Below are 23,304 nucleotides of genomic sequence, written 5' to 3'. Positions count from 1 at the left end.
ACGCATACACACACGCACACACACACACACACACACACACACACACACGCACACACACACACACACACACACACACACACACACACATAAACACACACACACACACACACACACACACACACACACACACACACACACACACACACACACCCACGCACAGAGTCTAAACAGCCCAAGTTCCGAATAAGAGAGTACTCAAGAGTGCCCAATGATAACAGATATGGGTACATGTTGATAAACGTCTCTCGGTGAAAGTCTTCACGAGGTAGTCGTGACAGTCACCTGTTTCTTGTGTTCAGCTGACGAGTACTGTCTGTGGCCATGGTAACAGGTGACATTTTGATTTATTGATCTTGACACTGAGCTTTACCTACAATTCCAGCAGCACCAGGGACAACAACGCCAACTGCATTAACAACAACACTGCAACAACAACAACAACAACAACAACACACACAAACAAAAAAAGGGTTGAAGCAGCCTGCATGCAACTGAGATCAACACACACACACACACACACACACACATACACACAGACACACACACACACACACATACTCACAAACACACAAGCACACACACACACACACACACACACACACACACACACAAAAAACCAACAACAACACTAACACCGACGACGATTCTGTCGACGAAACCTCAAGCAACCATCACCATTATCATCACTAATGAAAAGAAAAACAGATAACTACATGTTTTATTTGTTTTTAAAACAACGAGCACGGTAACTGATACCTAGACACAGGCAGACAGACAAACAAACATGTAGCACACACAACAACAACCAATGACATTCTGATAAGCATCGCTCCACGGCTATTGCCAGTTGTCTCTCTGACCGGACGCTACAGTCCTACGCGAATCTATCAAAACAAAAATACAGAGTTATCTCCCATATGTTTTTCGCGAGCACTGATCTAAATTTGAGATCAGTGTTCGCGAGACAAAAATGATTGCAGATTGGCCGACTTCGACAGTGGTCTCCGTTCTGTTCTTCACAGTTATGATAAAGACGTCGTTCTAAGGTCAAAACAAGTCGCAATTTTGGGACTGCTGCCGGAAAGAGACCGTAATATATGGTTTCATCACTGTCAACTGGTTACAGAAAAAAATCGTCTGCTCCAGTGAGCGCCGAAACCAAACGGTTGATTATCACGTAACACTTTTGCCATATTTAGAGTTGTTTGCACAGTAAATACAGCCGCAAAAAATAGCTCGCTTGAAACTGTCTTACATATCAATTCCTTTGAAATTTAAAAATTACAAAACACCATGAAAAATCATTATCGACGATCGCGAATCTGCTTATATCAATAACTAGATGAATACCCGGCTTTGCCGGGAAGAAGTAGAGCCGAATACCGGCGCGCTGAGAGCACGTGTTGAAAATTGTCATCGACCAGATTGTGTCCGGGGTGTACCTGAATATGCCCACTAAATTTGAAGCAGATCCATCGAGAACTTTGGCCGTGCATCGCGAAGTGACAGACAGACAGACAGACACACAGAAGCCGTATATAGATATAGATACATTACAAAAAGCTCTAAATATGTTAAAAAAATATATATATGTATAGGTTACAACACGAGTGGTTTTTTATATGGCTTGTATTTCAGTCAAGACCCAGCGGATGAATATCATCGGGAGACACGAGCCTCTACATCATGGACTCCAAAAAATATATGATAGTGCAGATTCCGATTTGGGCAAAGAACTACTTTCCTCCCGACCTTTGACCTCGCGCCGAACAATGTGACACATTTGTATGAAGTTCCAAAATCGTATTGCACGGCTCAGAAAACCATATCAGTTGCACGCAAAAATGAATCTCAGAACTGATCTGATGTATGAGATGCAATAAGCAAACGTTTCTTTCATTATGAAAGCAATGCAGGTCGAAAAAAACGAACATTCAACTTACAAGATAACCAGATGCTAGCGAACCAAAACAAAAACACGAGTACGCTCCCTTGCATCGTTAGCAGACGACTTTTGAGAATCTGTCAGACCGTCCTTACCTGGCACGGTTGGGCTTCGCTATCAAATATTGGCTGTTTTGCGAGCAAGTCTACTCTTTTGCCTGGCTCTGCAGCAAGTCCACATTGGCGATGAAGGTATCCAAGAACTTAACATGTGTGTATTTTTCCGTAATCCAGTCATATTCCTTCAAAATGCAATCAATCGGCGGTGACAGACGTGTCGGTCGCGTTTTCCTCACGCCCATACCAGTTTAAGTTCATCCATGCAAACACACTCGCAAAACAGTTTATCACGTAGATACATTTCAAATAGGGAGCAAATGGTTAAATCTAAACCTACATATTTGTTCCCTAAAATTTGCTTCTCTGTCAATAAGCCTAATTACACACGTTCGAGAAAAACAACGTGGAATCGATTCTGAATCGAGTAAGCCAAATGGGTCCCAAACCCGTTTCGCCCGTTCTGCCGACCTGAAACGCAAAACAAAAGAATTGTGCGCTTCAACTAAACTAATTTCTATACGACTTCATTACTTTCTTGCAACTTATGAACCTTTACTTAAAGCTTTTAAATGGTCTGAAAGTAGTGTTACCGCGTACTTATCGATGCACTCATTCGTTTTATTTTTTCAGCGACGGTCACTTAGTTTAAGGTTGCAAAAGGGCTAAGTCTCGCTGCCAACACTGTTTTACACTGCACAGATCGCAACAGTGCCGCTAGTAGTCTACACTTTGTGTTTGATGGTAGAATGGGATATACAGATTACAACACTCGTGGTTTTTTATATGGCTTGTATTTCAGTCAAGACCCAGCGGGAATATCAATCGAGAGCCACTCGCCAGAGGCTCGTGTCTCTCGATGATATTCATCCGCTGGGTCTTGACTGAAATACAAGCCATATAAAAAACCACTCGTGTTGTAACCTATACAATATATCGGTTTCCTTGCCAGACAAAGAAACTCAAGGCATCCTGTCAGAGAGAGAATGAGCCGAACTCATTTTGACCTGAGTTCAGGATGCAACCACTGACTGATACATAGACACGTACAGACAGACAGAAAAACATACGGGCAGCCAGAGAAAGAGCCGGGAAGCCAAACAGCCAAACAGCCAAACAGCCAAACAGCCAAACACAACAACAAGTCACTGTAATGTTCTCACGTCAACCAACACGTATTTATATGCACGCTAAGAGAAGACAAGATAAAAGATATTTCGAGATCTCCAGCTTTACTGGCATTAAACTAATATTGTTATGTATAACAAGATACCGAAATCAAACAGTTTTTTTTTCCCAATACCAACAAACAAGTTTGTTTTTAATTCAACTTTCACATAAGGCGTATGACTATGCTAATTTCATAAAAACTGTTTTGAATAAAGAACACAAGAACAGGGACTAATGTTTGTTTCAAACTAACGGTCGCACGGGGTTTTAGAGTACATAGTGTACCAGTGTAACATTCTTTGTGATGATAACAGGGGTCTTTGCGGTACTCTTTTATTTGAATAAACTGAATCAACAGACATCGAGAGAGTACGTGGCCTATACTTCCATATCACTTTTTTCTCCCTTTATATAGAACTATCACGCCTTATTTGGTCAATCAAACTTTCCAGACGCTTGCTCTTTTTATGGGTGCGTATAGAACTCTACATTTCACGATAACATAAGGCCAAAAAAAAAAATAGGTCTGTTTACGGTAACCCGACCGACCCTATTTTTTTCGCGCGACCCTAGACTTTTTTTTGGCATTTGGGGAGAAAAAAAAAAAATTGTTTTTTTGGCAAAATAACGTAAAAATATGGTTTTTTGGAAAAAAAAAACAAAAAAAACAAAAAAAACATTCCCGCCCTACCGACCCTATTTTGTTGGCCTATGTTACCGTAAACAGACCTATTTTTTTTTGGCCTAATATAAATCTACATACTCTTGCCCTCTACATTTCACGAGCATATATACCTACAAAACACTTGCACTCTTGCCACTTTTGTCGTTGTGTGTGTGTTGGAAAAGCCCTCAGAAAGTACGGTTGTTTTATCACTACAGCATCGATACAACGGAGGTAGACACATCTGGTGAGTTGATTCCTTTGCATATTTATGTCGGGGGAATATTGTTTCTCAGACTTTTCTGTCTTCGTTTTTGCACTTGTTTGTGTGTTTTTTTCTCAGTTTGTGCTTGTGTGTTTGTTTTGGTTTTGGTTTTGTTTTTGTTTGGGACAACAAAAGGTTTTTGGCTCACGTAAGTGTAGCCTATGCGATGCTAACTTTTGTCTGTCTGTGCGTGTGTATGTGTGTATATGTGTGTGGTAGAAACTTTAACATTTGACTGAACACCGAAATACTAATTGTACCTGGTTATTATCCAAGCAACAGCTTTAAAGTATTGAAGCAATGGTCAACATTTCGTCGGCACGTATGTAGTTAAAGTGTGTATCCAAAGAAAACGGGTGGTGTTTTTTATTTTTTTATTTTTTTTTTGGGGGGGTGGGTAAAAACAGGTGACTGGTTTGTGTCGTGTGTGGTATGTAGACCAGGTCAGGGGTCAAGGTTGGGTCAGATCGCGTGAAGGATTGTGGTATAGATACAGTTCTCACCCAGCTGCAGTTCGCCGATTCGGGGAAGACGATTTCACATTGTTCGGTTTCGTAGCCCCAGAAAAATAGATAAAGAAGATACCAAAGGAGATTTCCTACAGGTTGATCTGCACAGCGTGTTTCCTGTGTGTGCACCAGGAAGCGCTGTCGAAAGCGCAGTGTCGATCTCAGTGGCAGTCGTGTCCCCGTAAGTAGGCTACAGACAGACAGATCTAGATCTAGTGTCTCGCACTCTTGCACCGTGTCCTCTATGCTTACTGTGTGTGTGTATGTGTGACGGAGTGAATGAGTTTGTGTTACTCTTTGTCGATTTCTTACGGGAGCCTTGAAGGCTTCGCCTCTTGTCTTGTATGCTTTTTCGCTTGTGATCTAAATATTCTGTTTGATTAAATCTTTTTGCATTCAAAATGTTCATACAAATACCGCGACAGTGAGGGTATGCTCTATGTGCTTGCTTCCAGGAATTTAGCACAAATAAAACATTATAGTTTCATGTGCAAAACAAAGAGTAATAGAATAGAAAATGTAATAAAAAACAAGAGGCGAAGCCTTCAAGGCTCACGTAAGAAATCGACAAACAGTGACAAACATATGTGACACTGTGCAAGGAAGCGAGACACGATCTAGATCTGTTTGTCTGCATGTAGCCTACTTACAGGGACACGACTGCCAACTAGTCTCGGCCCGCTCAAAATAACAATGACCGAGACTTTCAGTAATTCCTTCGCGTGACGTCTAACCCTCTTACGCCATAATGTGACGTCTTCAAATGTTAAAGTTTCTATCACATACACATACACACACACACACACACACACACACACACACACACACACACACACACACACACACACACACACACACGCACAGACAGACAAAGTTTATCATCGCATAGGCTACACTTACGTGAGCCAAAAAATACTAGCAAAAGAAAGACAACCCTCAATAAAAGAGAGGAAATTTAAAAAAAAAAACGGGAGAGAAAAATAAGAACAAGAAAACTGAAAGAAAAATAAGAAGAAGAAAACATTACTCGTTTGTTTCTAAGAGCACATTCAAAAGTTTATATTATTGTGCTCCTTCATCATAGCATACAATTATTGCTTTGTGTTTATGCAAATGAATAAAAAAAAACAAGTCGCGTAAGGCGAAATTACTACATTTAGTCAAGCTGTGGAACTCACAGAATAATACTGAACGTAGTCCGCCGCTAGTGCAAAAGGCAGTGAAAGTGACGAGCCTGTTTGGCGCGGTAGCGGTTGCGCTGTGCTTCATAGCACGCTTTACTGTACCTCTCTTCGTTTTAACTTTCTGAGCGTGTTTTTAATCCAAACATATCATATCTATATGTTTTTGGAATCAAGAACCGACAAGGAATAAGATGAAACAGTTTTTAAAACGATTTCGGAAATTTAATTTTAATCATAATTTTTATATTTTTATTTTTCAGAGCTTGTTTTTAATCCGAATATAACATATTTATATGTTTTTGGAATGAGAACATGATGAAAAATAAGATGAACGTAAATTTGGATCGTTTTATAAAATATTTGTTTTTTTTACAATTTTCAGATTTTTAATGACCAAAGTCATAAATTAATTTTTAAGCCTCCAAGCTGAAATGCAATACTGAAGTCCGGCCTTTGTCGAAGATTGCTTGGCCAAACTGTCAATCAATTTAATTGAATAATGAGGGTGTGACAGTGCCGCCTCAACTTTTACAAAAAGCCGGATATGACGTCATCAAAGACATTTATAGAAAAAATGAAAAAAACGTCCGGGGATATCATTCCCAGGAACTCTCATGTGAAATTTGATAAAGATCGGTCCAGTAGTTTAGTCTGAATCGCTCTACACACACAGACAGACACACACACACACACACACACACACACACACACACACACACACACACACACACACACGCACGCACGCACGCACACACACACACACACACACACACACACACACACACACACACACACACACACACACACACACACACATACACCACGACCCTCGTCTCGATTCCCCCTCTATGTTAAAACCTTTAGTCAAAACTTGACTAAATGGAAAAAAAACCTGTTTAAACCAACAAACGAGAAAATTAAAAAAATTAAAAAGGCGGGGGGAGGAAATGAAAGCGAACAGAAGAACCGCTGAAAGTAAAAGCAGGAAAACATGTCCGAGCAAGCACTGATCTTAATATGCTTTGTGCTGTCACGACTGGATTGAATTTTCAATTTAACGTTTTATTTATTTTTAGAATGTCAGACGGCACACTTTTATTATTTACTTTTCGCTATTATTTCTTAAACAACAACAACAACAACAACGACAACAACAACAACACTGTCTTTATTGTTCACTAAAATGAGGACATTAAAAATGAATAATTATCTGCGACGCATCCGCCTGCCTTTTTACGACTTTGAACACACACTTAGTGAGAATTGTTATAGTTATACGGCAATACGGAATCTATTTCACTAATACACACTTAAAATAAAGATGCAGTGCCCATGTCACAGCATGGAGAGCAAAGATTTGTCGTTTTGTCGCAGATTACGATATAAACAGCCAGGAGCTTCCCACAACTATCTCACAGACGTCTACACGTACCTTTAGTGTTGCCAGCCAAACGAAACTTCATTCGATTTGTCAGTTCGCATCTCTCCCCAAAGAGTCATTAACATTTCCCGTGAACACGTTCTGGGGCTCAAGGCTGTGTCCGGTGTGCCAAAATGGGCCTACATACCATCAGTTAAAATGTTCTGACGTCATCACACACAATGTCTTGAGGTAAAGTGCCCAAAACAGAGATAATTCTCTCTCGCCGAGACTAATACACTTCCTTGGAGACTTTTCATTGTTGACGTAATTAGTTCACGTGCGGGACTTGATGTGAGCCTGGTCAAGGGCGACTAAGACCTGCCCGGTTGCAGTCCAAAATGAACTCGTAAACAAGTCGCGTAAGGCAAAATTACACCATTTAGTCAATCTGTCTAACTCACAGACTGAAACTGAACGCACTGCATTTGTTTCACCAAGACACAACAGCTTCGACAATTCCCACACTTCTCCCGTGCAACACGAAGTGAAATTGACAAGCCGGAATAGCTCAATAGCGTATTGAGGTAAGAAGGAAAGCGCGCTTTTCTGTATTTTTTTTAATTTTTTGAGCTTGTTTTGAATACAAGATATTATATCTATATGTTTTTGGAATCAAGAAATGATAACGAAAAAGATGAAATAATTTTGGATCGATTTATTACATTTTAATCGTAGTACTAATTAACATTATGTCGTTAATTGTGATCACATTTTAAGAGTAGAAATGACAGATGTAATATTTTTAGATTCATAATTTGATAAAAAATACGATGCAATGAATTTTAAATCTGTGTGCACAAATTTGATTCTCATTAATTAGTTTGTAACCCTTCAAACTGAAATTCAATACCAAAGTCCGGGCTTCGTCGAACATTTGATTACTTGACCAACAAAATTGGTTGAAAAATAGGAGCGTAACAGTGCTGCCTCAACTTTCATAAACAGCCGGATATGACGTCATCAAAGATATTTATACAAAAAACAAACAAAAATTAAAAGTCTTGGGATATCATACTCAGGAACTCTCATGTTAAGTTTCATGAAGATCTGTCCAATAGTTTTCTCGGTAGTGCAGTCAAACACGCTAAAGCCGAACTCGCTCGGGGAATGAACAATCGTTTCGCTTATCCGAGTTTGTGCATATCCGAGTTCGGATAAGCCAAACCTTTCCCGAGAAATTACCCTGCAGTTCGGCTTAAGCGAGTTTTTTTCAGGATAAGTTGTAAAATCACTTGGAATGTTTCTCTCTCTCTCTCTCTCTCTCTCTCTCTCTCTCTCTCTCTCTCTCTCTCTCTCTCTCTCTCTCTCTCTCTCTCTCTCTCTCTCTCTCTCTCGCTCTCTCTCTCTCTCTTCTCTCTCTCTCTCTCTCTCTCTCTCTCTCTCTCTCTAGCTCTCTGTGCGTGGTGTGTGTGTGTGTGTGTGTGTGTGTGTGTGTGTGTGTGTGTGTGTGTGTGTGTGTGTGTGTGTGTTTAAATGAATAAGATCAAAACAGTGACAAGTTACAAGTGCTTTCTTCAGTGGAGCTTTATTAATACCTCAAAGCCAACTGTAAAAATAAATGGTGAAAACAGTGACACATCTCAGAAACAAAACCAAAGATTCCACAAGCAACTACGCTTTTGTTAAACGGATTCCAAGTAAATCATAATAAATGTAATGTTTAATGAAACCCTCTCCATTAAAGAAAGAAAAGAAACAAAATTAGACAATTTGTCTCTGTGGTCATAAATCAAGATCAAATCTCCGTAAACATAGATTGTAGGCAAATGTTTTGTTTCGCTGCATGTTTATTGTGGTTTGATCTTCACCACTCGCTCAAAATGAGCATGCACATACATTCCTCAGGTAGATTTGCTCTTCACAAAGATCTCTTCCTTCGATTGGAAAAAGAGGTTTGTATGAGAGCCACTCGTTTTTGAACACTGCAACAGTTGTTTGGAACATGCTGGCAGCCGCAAGGATTTCAACGTCGCATCACGTGACACGTGTATTTCTTGGTCAATGTGGCACACGTCATCAGTTTCCCCGCATACTCTAAAACAGGTGACGTGTTCGTTTCCGTAGGATAATTATAGCCGTGGCGATATATGTTTATCTTCCTGACGTGTTTTTTCAAGCAAAAATTAAAAAAATGTCTCTCCGACAGTGTTTAGAGTTTGGCTTATCTGTCAAAATCACGTTTGAGATGTCCGTGTTTAAGTTAGCTATTTTTTGACAGAGTTTGGCTTATCCGAATTAGAAATAGTCTTACAAAGAGGAGGGTCTGGCGGGAAATTGGTTTTGGTTTCAGATATCCGAGTTTTTTGCTTAAGCGTGTTTCGTTTAGGTGAGTGCGGCTGTAGTAGTTTTCTCGGAATCGATCTTTACACTCACACACGCACAGACACATACATACACCCTCATCTCGATTCCCAGTCAATGTTAAAACATTTAATCATAAGAGCCCCAGGGCTCCGTGCACCTGGAGTTTAACAGGTCCAGTAACTTTAACTAAGTCAGTGCCTGATGTTGACATGCAATAACACCATACACAACGAACTCCCTCTGCATGGCAGAATACACGATGTGGTCTCTCGGTCTGGTGCTGGCTTCCTGTCTTCTGGTCTGCCTCCACGCTCAGGCAACCATCGGCAACACCACTCCCACCTCCCGTCCTACCACCATCACCACCACCACCAGCAGCAGCAACAACACCACGCCGGTCATCCCTGCCTCGTGGCTTCAGAGCATGATCAACGTGGTAGAGTCGTTACGGAACAGCTCTTCTGGTCACAGCTCTCCGGGCACTCTCTTCGCTGACCCCGGGTAGGTCCATGCACTGAACCCGGGGATAAAACACAGGGAGTTAAAGGCACAATACTGTTGTGCTCATCATATCAGAATTGTGACCCTCCACCACGAAATGAGTCGCATGTCACCTCGCGCGGTTCTGCGCTAGGCTTAATATAAGTCCGGAGAGTGTCTTGTAACAGTGTGAGGGTCACCTCAGTCACAGGCTTATAACTCAAATATTTTTCGCTCTTTTCTAAAACGGGTTTCAGCACTGGATAGAGCATAAAAAAACTCTTTAGGAAAATGTAAAAACATGAAAATCATGCAAATTTGACATGCGACTCATTTCGTGGTGGAGGGTCACATATGCCCACGGTTCTTCATGGGGTTAAACCATTCCTCCAGAGAGAGAGACAGACAGGCAGACAGACATACGGACGAACGAACATACAGACAGACACACCAACAGACAGAGAGAGAGATAGAGAGAGAGAGACGGCGAAGGCGAAGGCGAATTTTTATTGCATCAAACACAATGTGTATGTACAAGGGGGAAAAATAATTTGCAGGTGAACAAAGTGGACTTGACCGTCCGGAAGGAGAGAGAGAGAGAGAGAGAGAGAGAGAGAGAGAGAGAGAGAGAGAGAGAGAGAGAGAGAGAGAGAGAGAGAGAGAGAGAGAGAGAGAGAGAGAGAGAGAGAGAGAGTGAGAGAGAGAGAGAGAGGGGGAGAGATAAAGAGAAAGAAAAAGAGAGAGAGTGAGTGAGAGGGAGTGACATAGACATACAGACAGACAGACAGACGGACAGACTGACGGACGGACGGGCGGACAGACACACACACACACACACACACACACACACACATGGACACACACACACACACACATAGACAGGCCCAAAAAAACAGACACACACACACACACACACACACACACACACACACACACACACACACACACACACACACACACAGGTGCACATACCCTATCACAAAGTCACCATGTTTTCCCTCTGTTCAGCCTGACATCCCTGCTGTCTCGGTCAGCCCAGGAGATATTGTCAGTGCTGGCCCGGGACCCGGGACTGGCACACACACTGCGTCACACAGTCACTCTGGACCCCGCGACACAGTGCGCTGCCGACCTCCTGGCTCTGGGGGCGGGGCTTCAGCAGGGCGACATGTGGGCTTTACAGAGTGAGTGACAGATAGAGAAGGAGCGGGGCTTTATCGTGGCGACTTCTTCTTCTTCTTCTTCTGCGTTCGTGGGCTGAAACTCCCACGTACATTCGTGTTTTTTGCACGAGTGGAATTTGTCGTGTATGACCGTTTTTTACCCCGCCATTTAGGCAGCCATACGCCGTTTTCGGAGGAAGCATGCTGGGTATCTTCGTGTTTCTTTTACCCACCGAACTCTGACATGGATTACAGGATCTTTTTCGTGCGCACTTGGTCTTGTGCTTGCGTGTACACACGGGGGTGTTCGGACACCGAGGAGAGTCTGCACACAAAGTTGACTCTGAGAAATAAATCTCTCGCCGAACGTGGGGACGAACTCACGCTGACAGCGGCCAACTGGATAAAAATCCAGCGCGCTACCGACTGAGCTACATCCCCGCCCTGATCGTGGCGACTAATTGGCTTAATTGTGTGAGTGAACTGATAATTTTTCTTTATAAGATTTAAGCAATTAAGGCGAAATGTGGGCTTTACAGAGTGAGTGACAGATAGAGAAGGGGGCGGGGCTACAGCAAGGCGACATGTGGGCTATACAGAATAAGTGACAAGCAGAGAAGGGACGGGGCTTCAGCAAGGCGACACGTGTCTTTGACAGACTTAGTGACAGATAGGGAAAGGGGGCGGGGCTTTATCATGGCGGCATGTTGGCTTTATAGTGGGATTGAACTGATGATTGTGCATGGTTAGATTTAAGCAACCAACTCATCTTCTGCTGTTTCAGTGCTGGACGCGATGGGGAAACCAGTGTCCGGCATTTTGACCGGTCAGCTCACTTTCGTTGGTGACTATGACGAGTGTGTGTCCATCTCTCACACCAACAAGTCGCACACCATACAGGGACAGTTCTGTTCATTGACTCTCCAAGCTCCGGCCATTATGGTAAAGTTACAGAGAGAGAGAGAGAGAGAGAGAGAGAGAGAGAGAGAGAGAGAGAGAGAGAGAGAGAGAGAGAGAGACAGAGAGACAGACAGACAGACAGACAGACAGACAGACAGACAGTCGGGACAGACAGACAGAGACAGAGAGAGAGAGGGGGAGAGGGTGTGTGTGTGTGTGTGTGTGAGAGAGAGAGAGAGAGTGTGTGTGTGAGTGTGAGAGAGCTAGATAGAAAGAGGGAGGGAGAATTGAGGAGAGAGAGAGGGGGAGAGAGACAAATAGAGAGGGGAGGAGAGAGAGGGGGAAGGGAGCGAGGGGAAGGAGAGAGAAGGGAGAGAGAGAGAGACAGACATAATACTTTTTTCTGATGGTAGTTTGAGTCCAGGCCTACGAGTTAAATCATCTTGTGTTATAATAATGATAAGGGTATTTATATGGCGTAAATCCTAATAATTATAGTTATAAGCGCCTTATAATCAATCTTCATTATAATGATCTTCATTACAGTAACAATACACATGTAAAGAATCTTAAACGATGAGTTGTTAACTGTTTCGTTAAAAGAAGTGAATGAAGGGCGAGTCGAGTCTGAGTGGGCAGGGAATTCAGTTGAAAGCAGCAAAGAACAAATCAAAACTTGACTAAATGTAAAAAGAGCGACAAACTTTGGGTTTCTACATTTAAAAGCGGATATTTATATGTGTTTATTTATTTCCATACCATCCCGAAGAAGGCAGTTACATGCCGAAATATTGATTTAAACTTACCTAACCTGGTTACTGGTGTGTTTTCTTTTTATTTATAAGATGGTATAGTTATATCGTAGTGTTTGGCATCGTATCGTATACGCGTATGGTATGGTATCGTATCGTATCGTATCGTATGGTATGGTATCGTATCGTATCGTATCTTATTGTGTGTGTGCAGACGAAAGGTCAGAACCAGGACCTCTTTCTGGGCGTGCAGCCAACTCTGCGTGTCCATGTGTGTCTGCCTCGGTCATGCAGCGAGACCAACATCCGGGCACTGCTGGCCCCCACTGCCAGTAGGTTCTGTAACACAATACAATGCATCACGATACCATACACTATTATTTAATAACATCCAATCCAATCCAATCCAATCCAATCCAGTACAATACATTAAAATACAATACAATGCAATACAATAGAATGCAACACAATACAATACAATGCAATACAATACAATACAATGCAATACAATACAATACAATGCAATACAATAGAATGCAACACAACACAATACAATGCAATACAATACAACACAACATAATACAATACAATACAAAACTGAATACGTATAAATGCTAAATTCCTACGGGCAGAAGTAAATGTGATGACTGTTTAACAAAAAAACCTACAACGACTATCAAAGCTGGCATGCAAGCAAGCAAGCCAGCAAACAAGCAAACGACCAAGCTGCTCTTTCTTGCTTCCTAGTATCATTTTGGAGTGTAATTTCAAATCCCATATTCCCGATACGAGCCCAGGACAGCCACTTAACATCTTCCACCCAACGGCTTTCTGTGCATAATAGGATTTTTTTGTTATGGAATATATTTTTTTACTGATATAACATGTGCCATTCTGCAACATCCATGTTGTTACATGCCAACTATGTTACATTCCAACTCTGTTACATTCCGCTTATGTTACATTCCAACTGTATTGCATTCCACCTCTGTTACATTCCAACTGTATTGCATTCCACCTCTGTTACATTCCACCTCTGTTACATTCCACCTCTGTTACATTCAACCTCTGTTACATTCCACCTCTGTTACATTCCACCTCTGTTACATGTCAACTATGTTACATTCCAACTCTGTTACATTCCGCTTATGTTACATTCCAACTGTATTGCATTCCACCTCTGTTATCCCGATATGTTTGTCTTTGTGGCAGAATCGTTGGGCACCCCGATATACGCTGTCACGTGTCAGCGTCGCAAAGATCCCAGCGGAGACAAGAGATTCCTTGGCGTCATGTGAGTCTTAACACTGGTCTTAACACTGGTCTTACCACTGGTCTTACCACTAGTCTTAAAACTGGTCTTACCACTGGTCTTAACACTGGTCTTAACACTGGTCTTAACACTGGTCTCAACACTGGTCTTAACACTGGCATTAACATGAGTCCTAAAACTGGTCTCAACACTGGTCTTAACACTGGTCTTAACACTGGTCTCAACACTGGTCTCAACACTGGTCTTAACACTGGCCTGAACACTGGTCTTAACACTGTACTTAACAGTGGTGTTTACACTTGGGAGAACCGGCTTGGCTGCCTCGATGGGTACTAAATACAGAGCTAACTGTGTGTGTGTGTGTGTGTGTGTGTGTGTGTGTGTGTGTGTGTGTGTGTGTGTGCGTGTGTGTGTGTGTGTGTGTGTGTGTGTGTGTCGTGCTTGCGTTCGTGCGTGCGCGCGTGCGTGCGTGCGTGTGTGTGTGTGTGTGTGTGTGTGTGTGTGTGTGTGTGTGTGTGTGTGTATGTGTGTGTCTGTGTCTGTGTGTGTGTTTGTCTGTCTGTCTGTCTGTCCGCCTGTCAGTATGCGCGTGTGTTAATTAAACGTTGACTGCAATAATAATGAGGGACATTTTGTTCTCCAATTATTTTTTTTATTTGTGGATAGTAACATATACTGTTCAAAAAAAGAAACGCATAGTTGCTACTTGCCAAATTTGTTTAATTTTTCGAAAAAATTAACAGAAAATCCAATATTTAGATTATTTGTTTGAAATTTGGTATGGACACAGTTGAATGCACACACAGTTCATTTGCATCTTCAAATCAATCAGTCAATCAATACGATTGGGTGCCGAAGCGGTCAAGTCAGTAGGGGGTGTGACTGCCTTGAGCAGCAACAACTGCCCGGCACCTTCTGGGCATGGACTGGATCAGATGCCGGATATCTTGCTGTGGGATGGTGTCCCACTCCTCCTGAAGTGCCTGCAATAGATCGCGGTGATTTGCCGGCGCTTCTTCTCGCCTGCGCACACGTCTGTCCAATTCATCCCAGAGGTGTTCTATCGGGTTCATGTCTGGCGACATGGATGGCCAGGGAAGCACCTGGACATGGTGGTCGGTGAGGAACTGGGTGGTGAGTCGTGCTGTGTGCGGGCGAGCGTTGTCCTGCTGGAATATGGCATCCTGGTCAGCCAGAAGAGGAAGGGCGTGTGGGCGCAGAATTTCCTCCACGTATCGCTGGGCAGTTATGCGCCCTTGGACGTGCACCAGGGTGCTCCTTCCAGCGGTACTGATCGCCCCCCACACCATGACGCCTCCACCACCATGAACGGGTGCCTCATCCACACAGTTGGGCGCGTAACGTTCGTTTACTCTCCGGTAGACCCTCCTCCGACCATCATGTCACTGGAGCAGGAAGTAGGACTCGTCGCTGAACCACACGTGTCTCCAGTGATTCCGGACGGTCCAGCGAAGGTGCTGGTTGCCCCACTGCACTCGGTTCTGGCGATGGCGGCGGGTGAGGACAGCTCCTCTGTGAGGTCTGCGAGCTCTCAAACCAGCTTCATGCAGGCGGTTCCGCACGGTCTGGTCCGATAATCGGTGTGGCCCGGGGAGAGCCTGGACAGAAGATGAGGCCGACAGGAAACGATTCCGGAGGTGGCGGAGCCGTATGAAGCGGTCGTGAGCAGCAGTTGTCGCCCTTGGTCTTCCCGCTCGTGGCAAGTCAGCAACGGAGCCAGTGGCTTGAAACCTGACCCACAGTCTACTGATGGTGCTCTGGGACACGTGGAAGTGCCTGGCGATTGCACGTTGACTTTGGCCTGCTTGTAAACGACCCAATGCAATTTGGCGGTCTTCTCTGCTCAATCGGGCCATCTTTCGTCGCTGAATTGTCGTCTGATTTCTTTGTGGCGAACAATCCGCTTTTATGGGTTTTGGAAGACATGGTGAGAGCTCAATATTCCCCGAGTTTCACGAGATTACACTGAAGCATGACGAGTGGTCACGCCAAATGAGCAATTTTGACATTGTAGCCACTGATAACGCATGCGTCACGTGCAGAGCTCACTTGTGGCAATGGACGAAAGGTCGACGACCAGATAAACATTTTCTGCAGTTTGGTGGATATCCTTGTAGCCATATAACTAAATTAACCAAATATTACAAGCTATGCGTTTCTTTTTTTGAACAGTATATATGCAGCTTAATTCCTGGCCGTGGCACATAAACTAATGATATTTCCTCTACACATTCAGGATAACTTTCGCAATCCTCACCCTCTTCTGCGTCGCTGGCACGGCCTATGGTGTGTATGTGGACGGCAGGACGGACACACGGCAAAACATCACACCCCAACAAAAAGTTCCAGCAATCAGTAACGGTCATACCAATGGAGGATTCCTGACAGAAAAAGAGATCAACACTGTTGATGGAGGTCACGTGAATGGCGATCTGACCAATGGAAATGTAATGCACATAGAAGGTGGACTATCAGAGGGCGTGGCGGCCAATGAAGTTCACGTGAATGGCGATCTGACCAATGGAAATGTAATGCACATGGAAGGTGGACTATCGGAGGGCGTGATGGCCAATGGAGGGAACAGCAAGACGGGGGGAGTGACACAGAATGGAACAGCTGCGACTCCTGATGTCAAAAACTCCTCCACTGAAGGCAGTAAGGACTGTCAAATTTGAAGTTGAATTTAAGAGTACCTCAACACACACACACACACACACACACACACACACACACACACACACACACACACACACACACACGCAAACACACACACAAACAAACACACACACGCACGCACGCACGCACACACGCACGCACGAACACAAGCACGACACACACACACACACACACGCACGTACGCACGTACGCACGCACACACGCATGCACACACACACACACAGACACAGACACACACACACAGACAACTGTCTGTCTGTCTGTCTGTATCAGAGACAACTGTCTGTCTGTCTGTATCAGAGACAACTGTCTGTCTGTCTGTCTGTATCAGAGACAACTGTCTGTCTGTCTGTCTGTATCAGAGACAACTGTCTGTCTGTCTGTCTGTCTGTATCAGAGACAACTGTCTGTCGGCTGTCCCTCTGCTTTCCTGTTTTCAGTGTTGAGCGTGAAACATGTGTAAACACTGATTGAGAGGGGTAACAGGAGTGAGTCCGGTCAACAATCTACAACCTTGAACTTTGAGCGCGTTGACAAAATGTCACATTGTGACACTGCATGATAAACTTTTTAGTCCACATAGTGACACTGCATGATAAACCGTTTTGTCCCAGAAATGTATTTTTGCTGCGTGCTTATGGAGTTATGATGAAACCGGACAAGCCATTTCACTTCCCCATCTCAAGGGACATAATTCAAAACTCACAATGGATAACATTTCTCTGGTTGTTTCCCTTAGACTTGTCGTGTAGAATATCTAACACTCGCCGAGGAAAAGATACTGAGCCCGAAAGAACCAGTGTTGTTTTATGAATATAATGGAGGAGCAGTTTGAATCCTCACGAGACCACATTCACATTCCCTGTATACTGATGGCAGTTAACGCATTCGACGTGAAGACTTATTCTATGTATTACATCTGCCAGGAGATGCTATCAAATAACCTTTCCATTTGCTGAATTTTGTTTCTGACTGATGGACCCATGACCTCCCTCTCCACCCTCCTCCTCCCGTTATCGCCCTCTACCGGGGTTAAAACAGCCCCTAGACCCTGGCCAGGTCTCGGAGTAAGTTTCTCAAGCTCCATCATCCACACCCCCCATCCCCCACCAACGCCCAAACCCCATCCCCCACCCACGTCCCACCCCATCCCCCACCCACGCCCCACCCACGCCCCACCCACGCCCCACCCCATTCCCCACCAACGTCCCACCCCATCCCCCACCCACGCCCCACCCCATCTCTCACCCACACCCCACCCCATCCCCCACCCTAGCCCCACCCCAACCCCCACCCATGTCCCACCCCATCCCCCACCCACGCCCCACCCCATCTCTCACCCACACCCCACCCCATCCCCCACCCTAGCCCCACCCCAACCCCCACCCATGTCCCACCCCATCCCCCACCCACGCCCCACCCCATTCCCCACCCATCCCCCCACCCACGCCCAATCCCACAACCTTGAACTTTGAGCGCGTTGACAAAATGTCACATAGTGACACTGCATGATAAACCTTTTAGTCCCATAAATGTCTAACCTGTCCCCAGGTGTGTGGCGCAAAGTGTTGCTGAGTTTCTCCGTGCTGCGGAACGGACGCAAGGTGCTGGACTGTTCACACAACAAGGCCGACATCCGCTGTCTCCACGGCATCCGGGTTCTCAGCATCACGTGGGTCGTTCTGGGTCACTGCTTCGTGTCCTTTGGACAAGCACAAGGTCAGTTGCATGCACTCACAAGCTGACAAGATGGCGTTTGATACAATGGAAAATTATTCTCACTATTTATTCATTAACTGTGCAGACCCAGAGACGGTAGCCATGTCCCACCCCCGTGTCACCACAGTGGCACGTAAAAGACCTCGGCCATTCTGTCATAAGTGCAGATGGCTGATACCACCCACACACGCTTACACTTGTGTATCCCATCTAAAGTCGGGTTAAAACTCGGGAACATGCCCCTAATGGCTTTGCCGTGAGGGCGTAAAACTTGCATTTTTTATCTCACAAACTGACAAGATAGCGTTTGTTAGAACAGAAACTTATTCACAATATGTATCCATCTAATGTTGTATGGCATGAAGTTGGTATTGCAGCGAGTACACTTTGTACTTGTTGTGAAGAAGATACTGATTATGTTGAACGCATTTTCTTTGGGAAACAAAATATCAATACGATTTATTTGTACAAGTGTGGGCGATGACGTGTACTTGACAATGGTATGATAGTTACTGGTAAGGAAGCCTTTCTTTGACTAAATGAACGTGTGTCGCAGGTCATTATTCGATCGCAGATGACAGATTGAAATATGACAGGCAAAATGTGTATTGGTATGCATAGGTCTTGATCTGACATACGTCAACCATTTTAGACCAGTGGATTGACACGTGATACGTGTGTACGAAGCGAATATGATTTGTCTACATTTAAAGTAGACTTTTTTTGAATATTGAAATCGAGTCGTTCTAGGGATTTGAGAGTAAGAAGAAGGAAAGAAAATCAACACGATAGCAAAACAAGCTTAAAAAGAAGGCTTAAAGCACCTTGCATGCAACTGGAGTATACAAACAAAGTCAGTTGCCGTGGGCTGAATTCACTTGACGTGTGTGTGTATGTGTGTGTGTGTGTGTGTGTGTGTGTGTGTATGTATGTGGGTGTGTGTGTGTGTGTGTTTGTTTGTGTGTGTGCGCGCGTGTGCCGGTGTGTGTGTGTGTGTGTGCGTGTGTGTGCGTGTGTGTGTGTGTGTGTGTGTGTGTGTGTGTGTGTTATTTCAGGTAACACAAACTCCACGTTCATTATGCTGAAGCATTTCTCCTACATGGTTCTACCAGCAGCTCTCCTGTCCGTCGACACATTCTTCCTCCTCAGGTACTGTTCCCCAAAAAATGTTACATCCCGCAGAGTGACATGCGCGTGTACATGTGCTTGGTTTGAGTCGCCTCCCCTGCCCACGTCTGTTTTACTCTTTGTGGTTTTCTCTTCGGGTCGCTTACTTTGTTTTGTGTTCGTTTATAGTTTCAATGCTGTATGGCTGATGGGAGAGAAGAAGGCGAACACTCTGTAAGAGTGATTGTGTTTAACTAATGTTCAGACCTGCTAGTGCCTTATCCCCCTTTCGTGTGTACACGCAAGCACAAGACCAAGTGCGCACGGAAAAGATCATGTAATCCATGTCAGAGTTCGGTGGGTTATGGAAACACGAAAATTGCCAGCATACTTCCTCTGAATGCGGCGCATGGCTGCCTAAATGGCGGGGTAAAAACAGCCATGCACATAACAAACATGAGTGAACATGGGAGTCTCAGCCCATGAACAAAGAAGAAGAAGAAGAAGAAGAAGAAGAAGAAGAAGAAGAAGAAGAAGTGTGTTCAACAGCTGTTGTGGAGCAGTGTCATTGACTGTTTTTTGTGTGTTTGTTCACAGCGGATGCCTGACCTCGTTGCTGTTCCTGCGTAGCACGAGCAAGTCTGGGGTGACCATCAGCGGAATGATACTCTACTACGTCCACAGAATCTGGAGGTCAGATCCATGTATAGGTCAGATCCGCGTAGAGGTCAGAACCATGTAGAGGTCAGATCCATGTGGAGGTCGGATCCATGTAGAGGTCAGATCCATGTAGAGGTCAGATCCATGTAGAGGTCAGTTCGATGTTGCACTCTCTAGGATTGTTTGTTTGTTTGTTTGCTTAACGCCCAGCCGACCACGAAGGGCCATATCAGGGCGGTGCTGCTTTGACATATAACGTGCGCCACACACAAGACAGAAGTCGCAGCACAGGCTTCATGTCTCACCCAGTCACATTATTCTGACACCGGACCAACCAGTCCTAGCACTAACCCCATAATGCCAGACGCCAGGCGGAGCAGCCACTAGATTGCCAATTTTAAAGTCTTAGGTATGACCCGGCCGGGTTCCGAACCCACGACCTCCCGATCACGGGGCGGACGCCTTACCACTAGGCCACCGTGCCGGTATCTCTCTAGGATTGCCACACATGGTCCATGTAGCTCACATCTTTCTTTCAATTCCTTTTATAGTTTATTGCCCAAGGTCTATTTTATGCAGACACTCCTCGATGCGCACGATACAAATTCCAGGTTTACAACAAAATTGTTAGGGTTTGGAAAACATTAACACACGCATATAGACTATAATTATGATATTACCATACCGTTACGAACCTTTCCTTACCTTGCCTTACTTTACCTTACCTTGCCTTGCCTTACCTTACCTTACCTTACCTCACCTTACCTTACCTTTCAGACTGACACCTCTGTACGGGGGGATCCTGGCGTTCTACATCGGGGTCTCGCCCTACCTGAAGGAGGGGCCCTACCAGGACGTGGCAGGGGTGGACGCTGAGACCAATTGTCGTCACTACTGGTACTACAACATCCTCTACGTCAACAACGTAGTCGGCAACAAGCTGCAAACCATGGTGGGTTGGAGAGTATCCTGTGGTTTAGGTTAACCTTGTTTACTAATTGAGCATGGTGGGTTGGAGAGTATCCTGTGGTTTAGGTTAACCTTGTTTGCTAATTGAGCATGGTGGGTTGGAGAGTATCCTGAGGTTTAGGTTAACCTTGTTTGCTAATTGAGCATGGCGGGTTGGAGAGTATCCTGAGGTTTAGGTTGACCTTGTTTGCTAATTGAGCATGGTGGGTTGGAGAGTATCCTGTGGTTTAGGTTAACCTTGTTTGCTAATTGAGCATGGTGGGTTGGAGAGTATCCTGTGGTTTAGGTTAACCTTGTTTGCTAATTGAGCATGGTGGGTTGGAGAGTATCCTGTGGTTTAGGTTGACCTTGTTTGCTAATTGAGCATGGTGGGTTGGAGAGTATCCTGTGGTTTAGGTTAACCTTGTTTGCTAATTGAGCATGGTGGGTTGGAGAGTATCCTGTGGTTTAGGTTAACCTTGTTTGCTAATTGAGCATGGCGGGTTGGAGAGTATCCTGAGGTTTAGGTTAACCTTGTTTGCTAATTGAGCATGGTGGGTTGGAGAGTATCCTGTGGTTTAGGTTGACCTTGTTTGCTAATTGAGCATGGTGGGTTGGAGAGTATCCTGTGGTTTAGGTTGACCTTGTTTGCTAATTGAGCATGGTGGGTTGGAGAGTATCCTGTGGTTTAGGTTAACCTTGTTTGCTAATTGAGCATGGTGGGTTGGAGAGTATCCTGTGGTTTAGGTTAACCTTGTTTGCTAATTGAGCATGGTGGGTTGGAGAGTATCCTGTGGTTTAGGTTAACCTTGTTTGCTAATTGAGCATGGTGGGTTGGAGAGTATCCTGTGGTTTAGGTTAACCTTGTTTGCTAATTGAGCATGGTGGGTTGGAGAGTATCCTGTGGTTTAGGTTAACCTTGTTTGCTAATTGAGCATGGTGGGTTGGAGAGTATCCTGTGGTTTAGGTTGACCTTGTTTGCTAATTGAGCATTGTGGGTTGGAGAGTATCCTGTGGTTTAGGTTGAGCTTGTTTGCTAATTGAGCATTGTGGGTTGGAGAGTATCCTGTGGTTTAGGTTAACCTTGTTTGCTAATTGAGCATGGTGGGTTGGAGAGTATCCTGTGGTTTAGGTTGACCTTGTTTGCTAATTGAGCATGGTGGGTTGGAGAGTATCCTGTGGTTTAGGTTAACCTTGTTTGCTAATTGAGCATGGTGGGTTGGAGAGTATCCTGTGGTTTAGGTTAACCTTGTTTGCTAATTGAGCATGGTGGGTTGGAGAGTATCCTGTGGTTTAGGTTGACCTTGTTTGCTAATTGAGCATGGTGGGTTGGACAGTATCCTGGGGTTTAGGTTGACCTTGTTTGCTAATTGAGCATGGTGGGTTGGAGAGTATCCTGTGGTTTAGGTTAACCTTGTTTGCTAATTGAGCATGGTGGGTTGGAGAGTATCCTGTGGTTTAGGTTAACCTTGTTTTCTAATTGAGCATGGTGGGTTGGACAGTATCCTGGGGTTTAGGTTGACCTTGTTTGCTAGTTGCCCACAATGTGTAGTTTGACAGAGATCGAGACAGTCATTGTCCTTCGAGATTTGTGTCAATTGTCTAATTTTGGCTATACATGTATGCAAATAACCTGAAAGCATAGTCATAGATCCATTCAAAGTAGAATTCCTTCCTTTTACGATTGAACCAACTCTCTTTTACGACGGCTCGTTATTCTCGTATATCACCGAGAAAATCTGAAACAATGATGTTTTAAGTCAATAATAATTTGTTTACGGATAAACTATTTTAGATGACGAAAAACAAGAACGCATCAAAGACGGTTAAAATCGAAACACAAACGTAGCACTTTTATGTTTTTGTCGCTTTTTGTTGTTGCTTTTTGGGATATGATATTTAAAAGCACTTTATAAAAAGTCAGCTTGTGGTTGCAGTGTGTTGGGTGGAGCTGGTACCTGTCCAACGACATGCAGTTCTACGTCATCGCTCCCATCTGTCTGATTCCCTGGGCGCTCAAGTAAGTGTGTGTGTGTGTGTGTGTGTGTGTGTGTGTGTGTGTGTGTGTGTGTGTGCGTGTGTGTG

General features: G+C 44.2%; 1 protein-coding gene and 1 long non-coding RNA gene across 4 annotated transcripts in view; one reads left to right on the top strand and one right to left on the bottom strand.

The window, feature by feature from the left end:
- The first annotated feature begins 3,983 nt into the window (after positions 1-3,983).
- The window catches only part of LOC138951129 (nose resistant to fluoxetine protein 6-like), a 32,107-nt gene continuing 12,786 nt past the window's right edge, over positions 3,984-23,304 (top strand). For 2 of the 3 annotated variants that reach the window (XM_070322775.1, XM_070322777.1), the window contains exons 1-11: positions 9,549-10,021; positions 11,009-11,184; positions 11,948-12,105; positions 13,030-13,147; positions 14,028-14,109; positions 16,346-16,764; positions 18,337-18,504; positions 19,560-19,653; positions 20,209-20,304; positions 21,049-21,223; positions 23,157-23,239. In XM_070322775.1, the coding sequence (XP_070178876.1) occupies positions 9,765-10,021; positions 11,009-11,184; positions 11,948-12,105; positions 13,030-13,147; positions 14,028-14,109; positions 16,346-16,764; positions 18,337-18,504; positions 19,560-19,653; positions 20,209-20,304; positions 21,049-21,223; positions 23,157-23,239 (1,826 nt within the window). In that variant the 5' untranslated portion in view covers positions 9,549-9,764. Of the gene's footprint in view, positions 4,083-9,548; positions 10,022-11,008; positions 11,185-11,947; positions 12,106-13,029; positions 13,148-14,027; positions 14,110-16,345; positions 16,765-18,336; positions 18,505-19,559; positions 19,654-20,208; positions 20,305-21,048; positions 21,224-23,156; positions 23,240-23,304 lie in introns of those variants that run through there. The other variant, XM_070322776.1, reaches the window with a different exon arrangement.
- On the bottom strand, positions 8,722-11,111 carry LOC138951131 (uncharacterized). Its single transcript, XR_011451000.1, has 2 exons — positions 10,973-11,111; positions 8,722-10,034 (listed from the first exon to the last, which is right to left on the bottom strand). It is a non-coding gene; the product is annotated as an uncharacterized lncRNA (long non-coding RNA).

This window comes from Littorina saxatilis, linkage group LG16 (assembly GCF_037325665.1).
Source record: "Littorina saxatilis isolate snail1 linkage group LG16, US_GU_Lsax_2.0, whole genome shotgun sequence".
NCBI lineage: Eukaryota > Metazoa > Mollusca > Gastropoda > Littorinimorpha > Littorinidae > Littorina > Littorina saxatilis.
The sequence above is the reverse complement of the archived record's forward strand: the minus strand, read 5'-3'. Positions and strand labels throughout refer to the sequence as shown.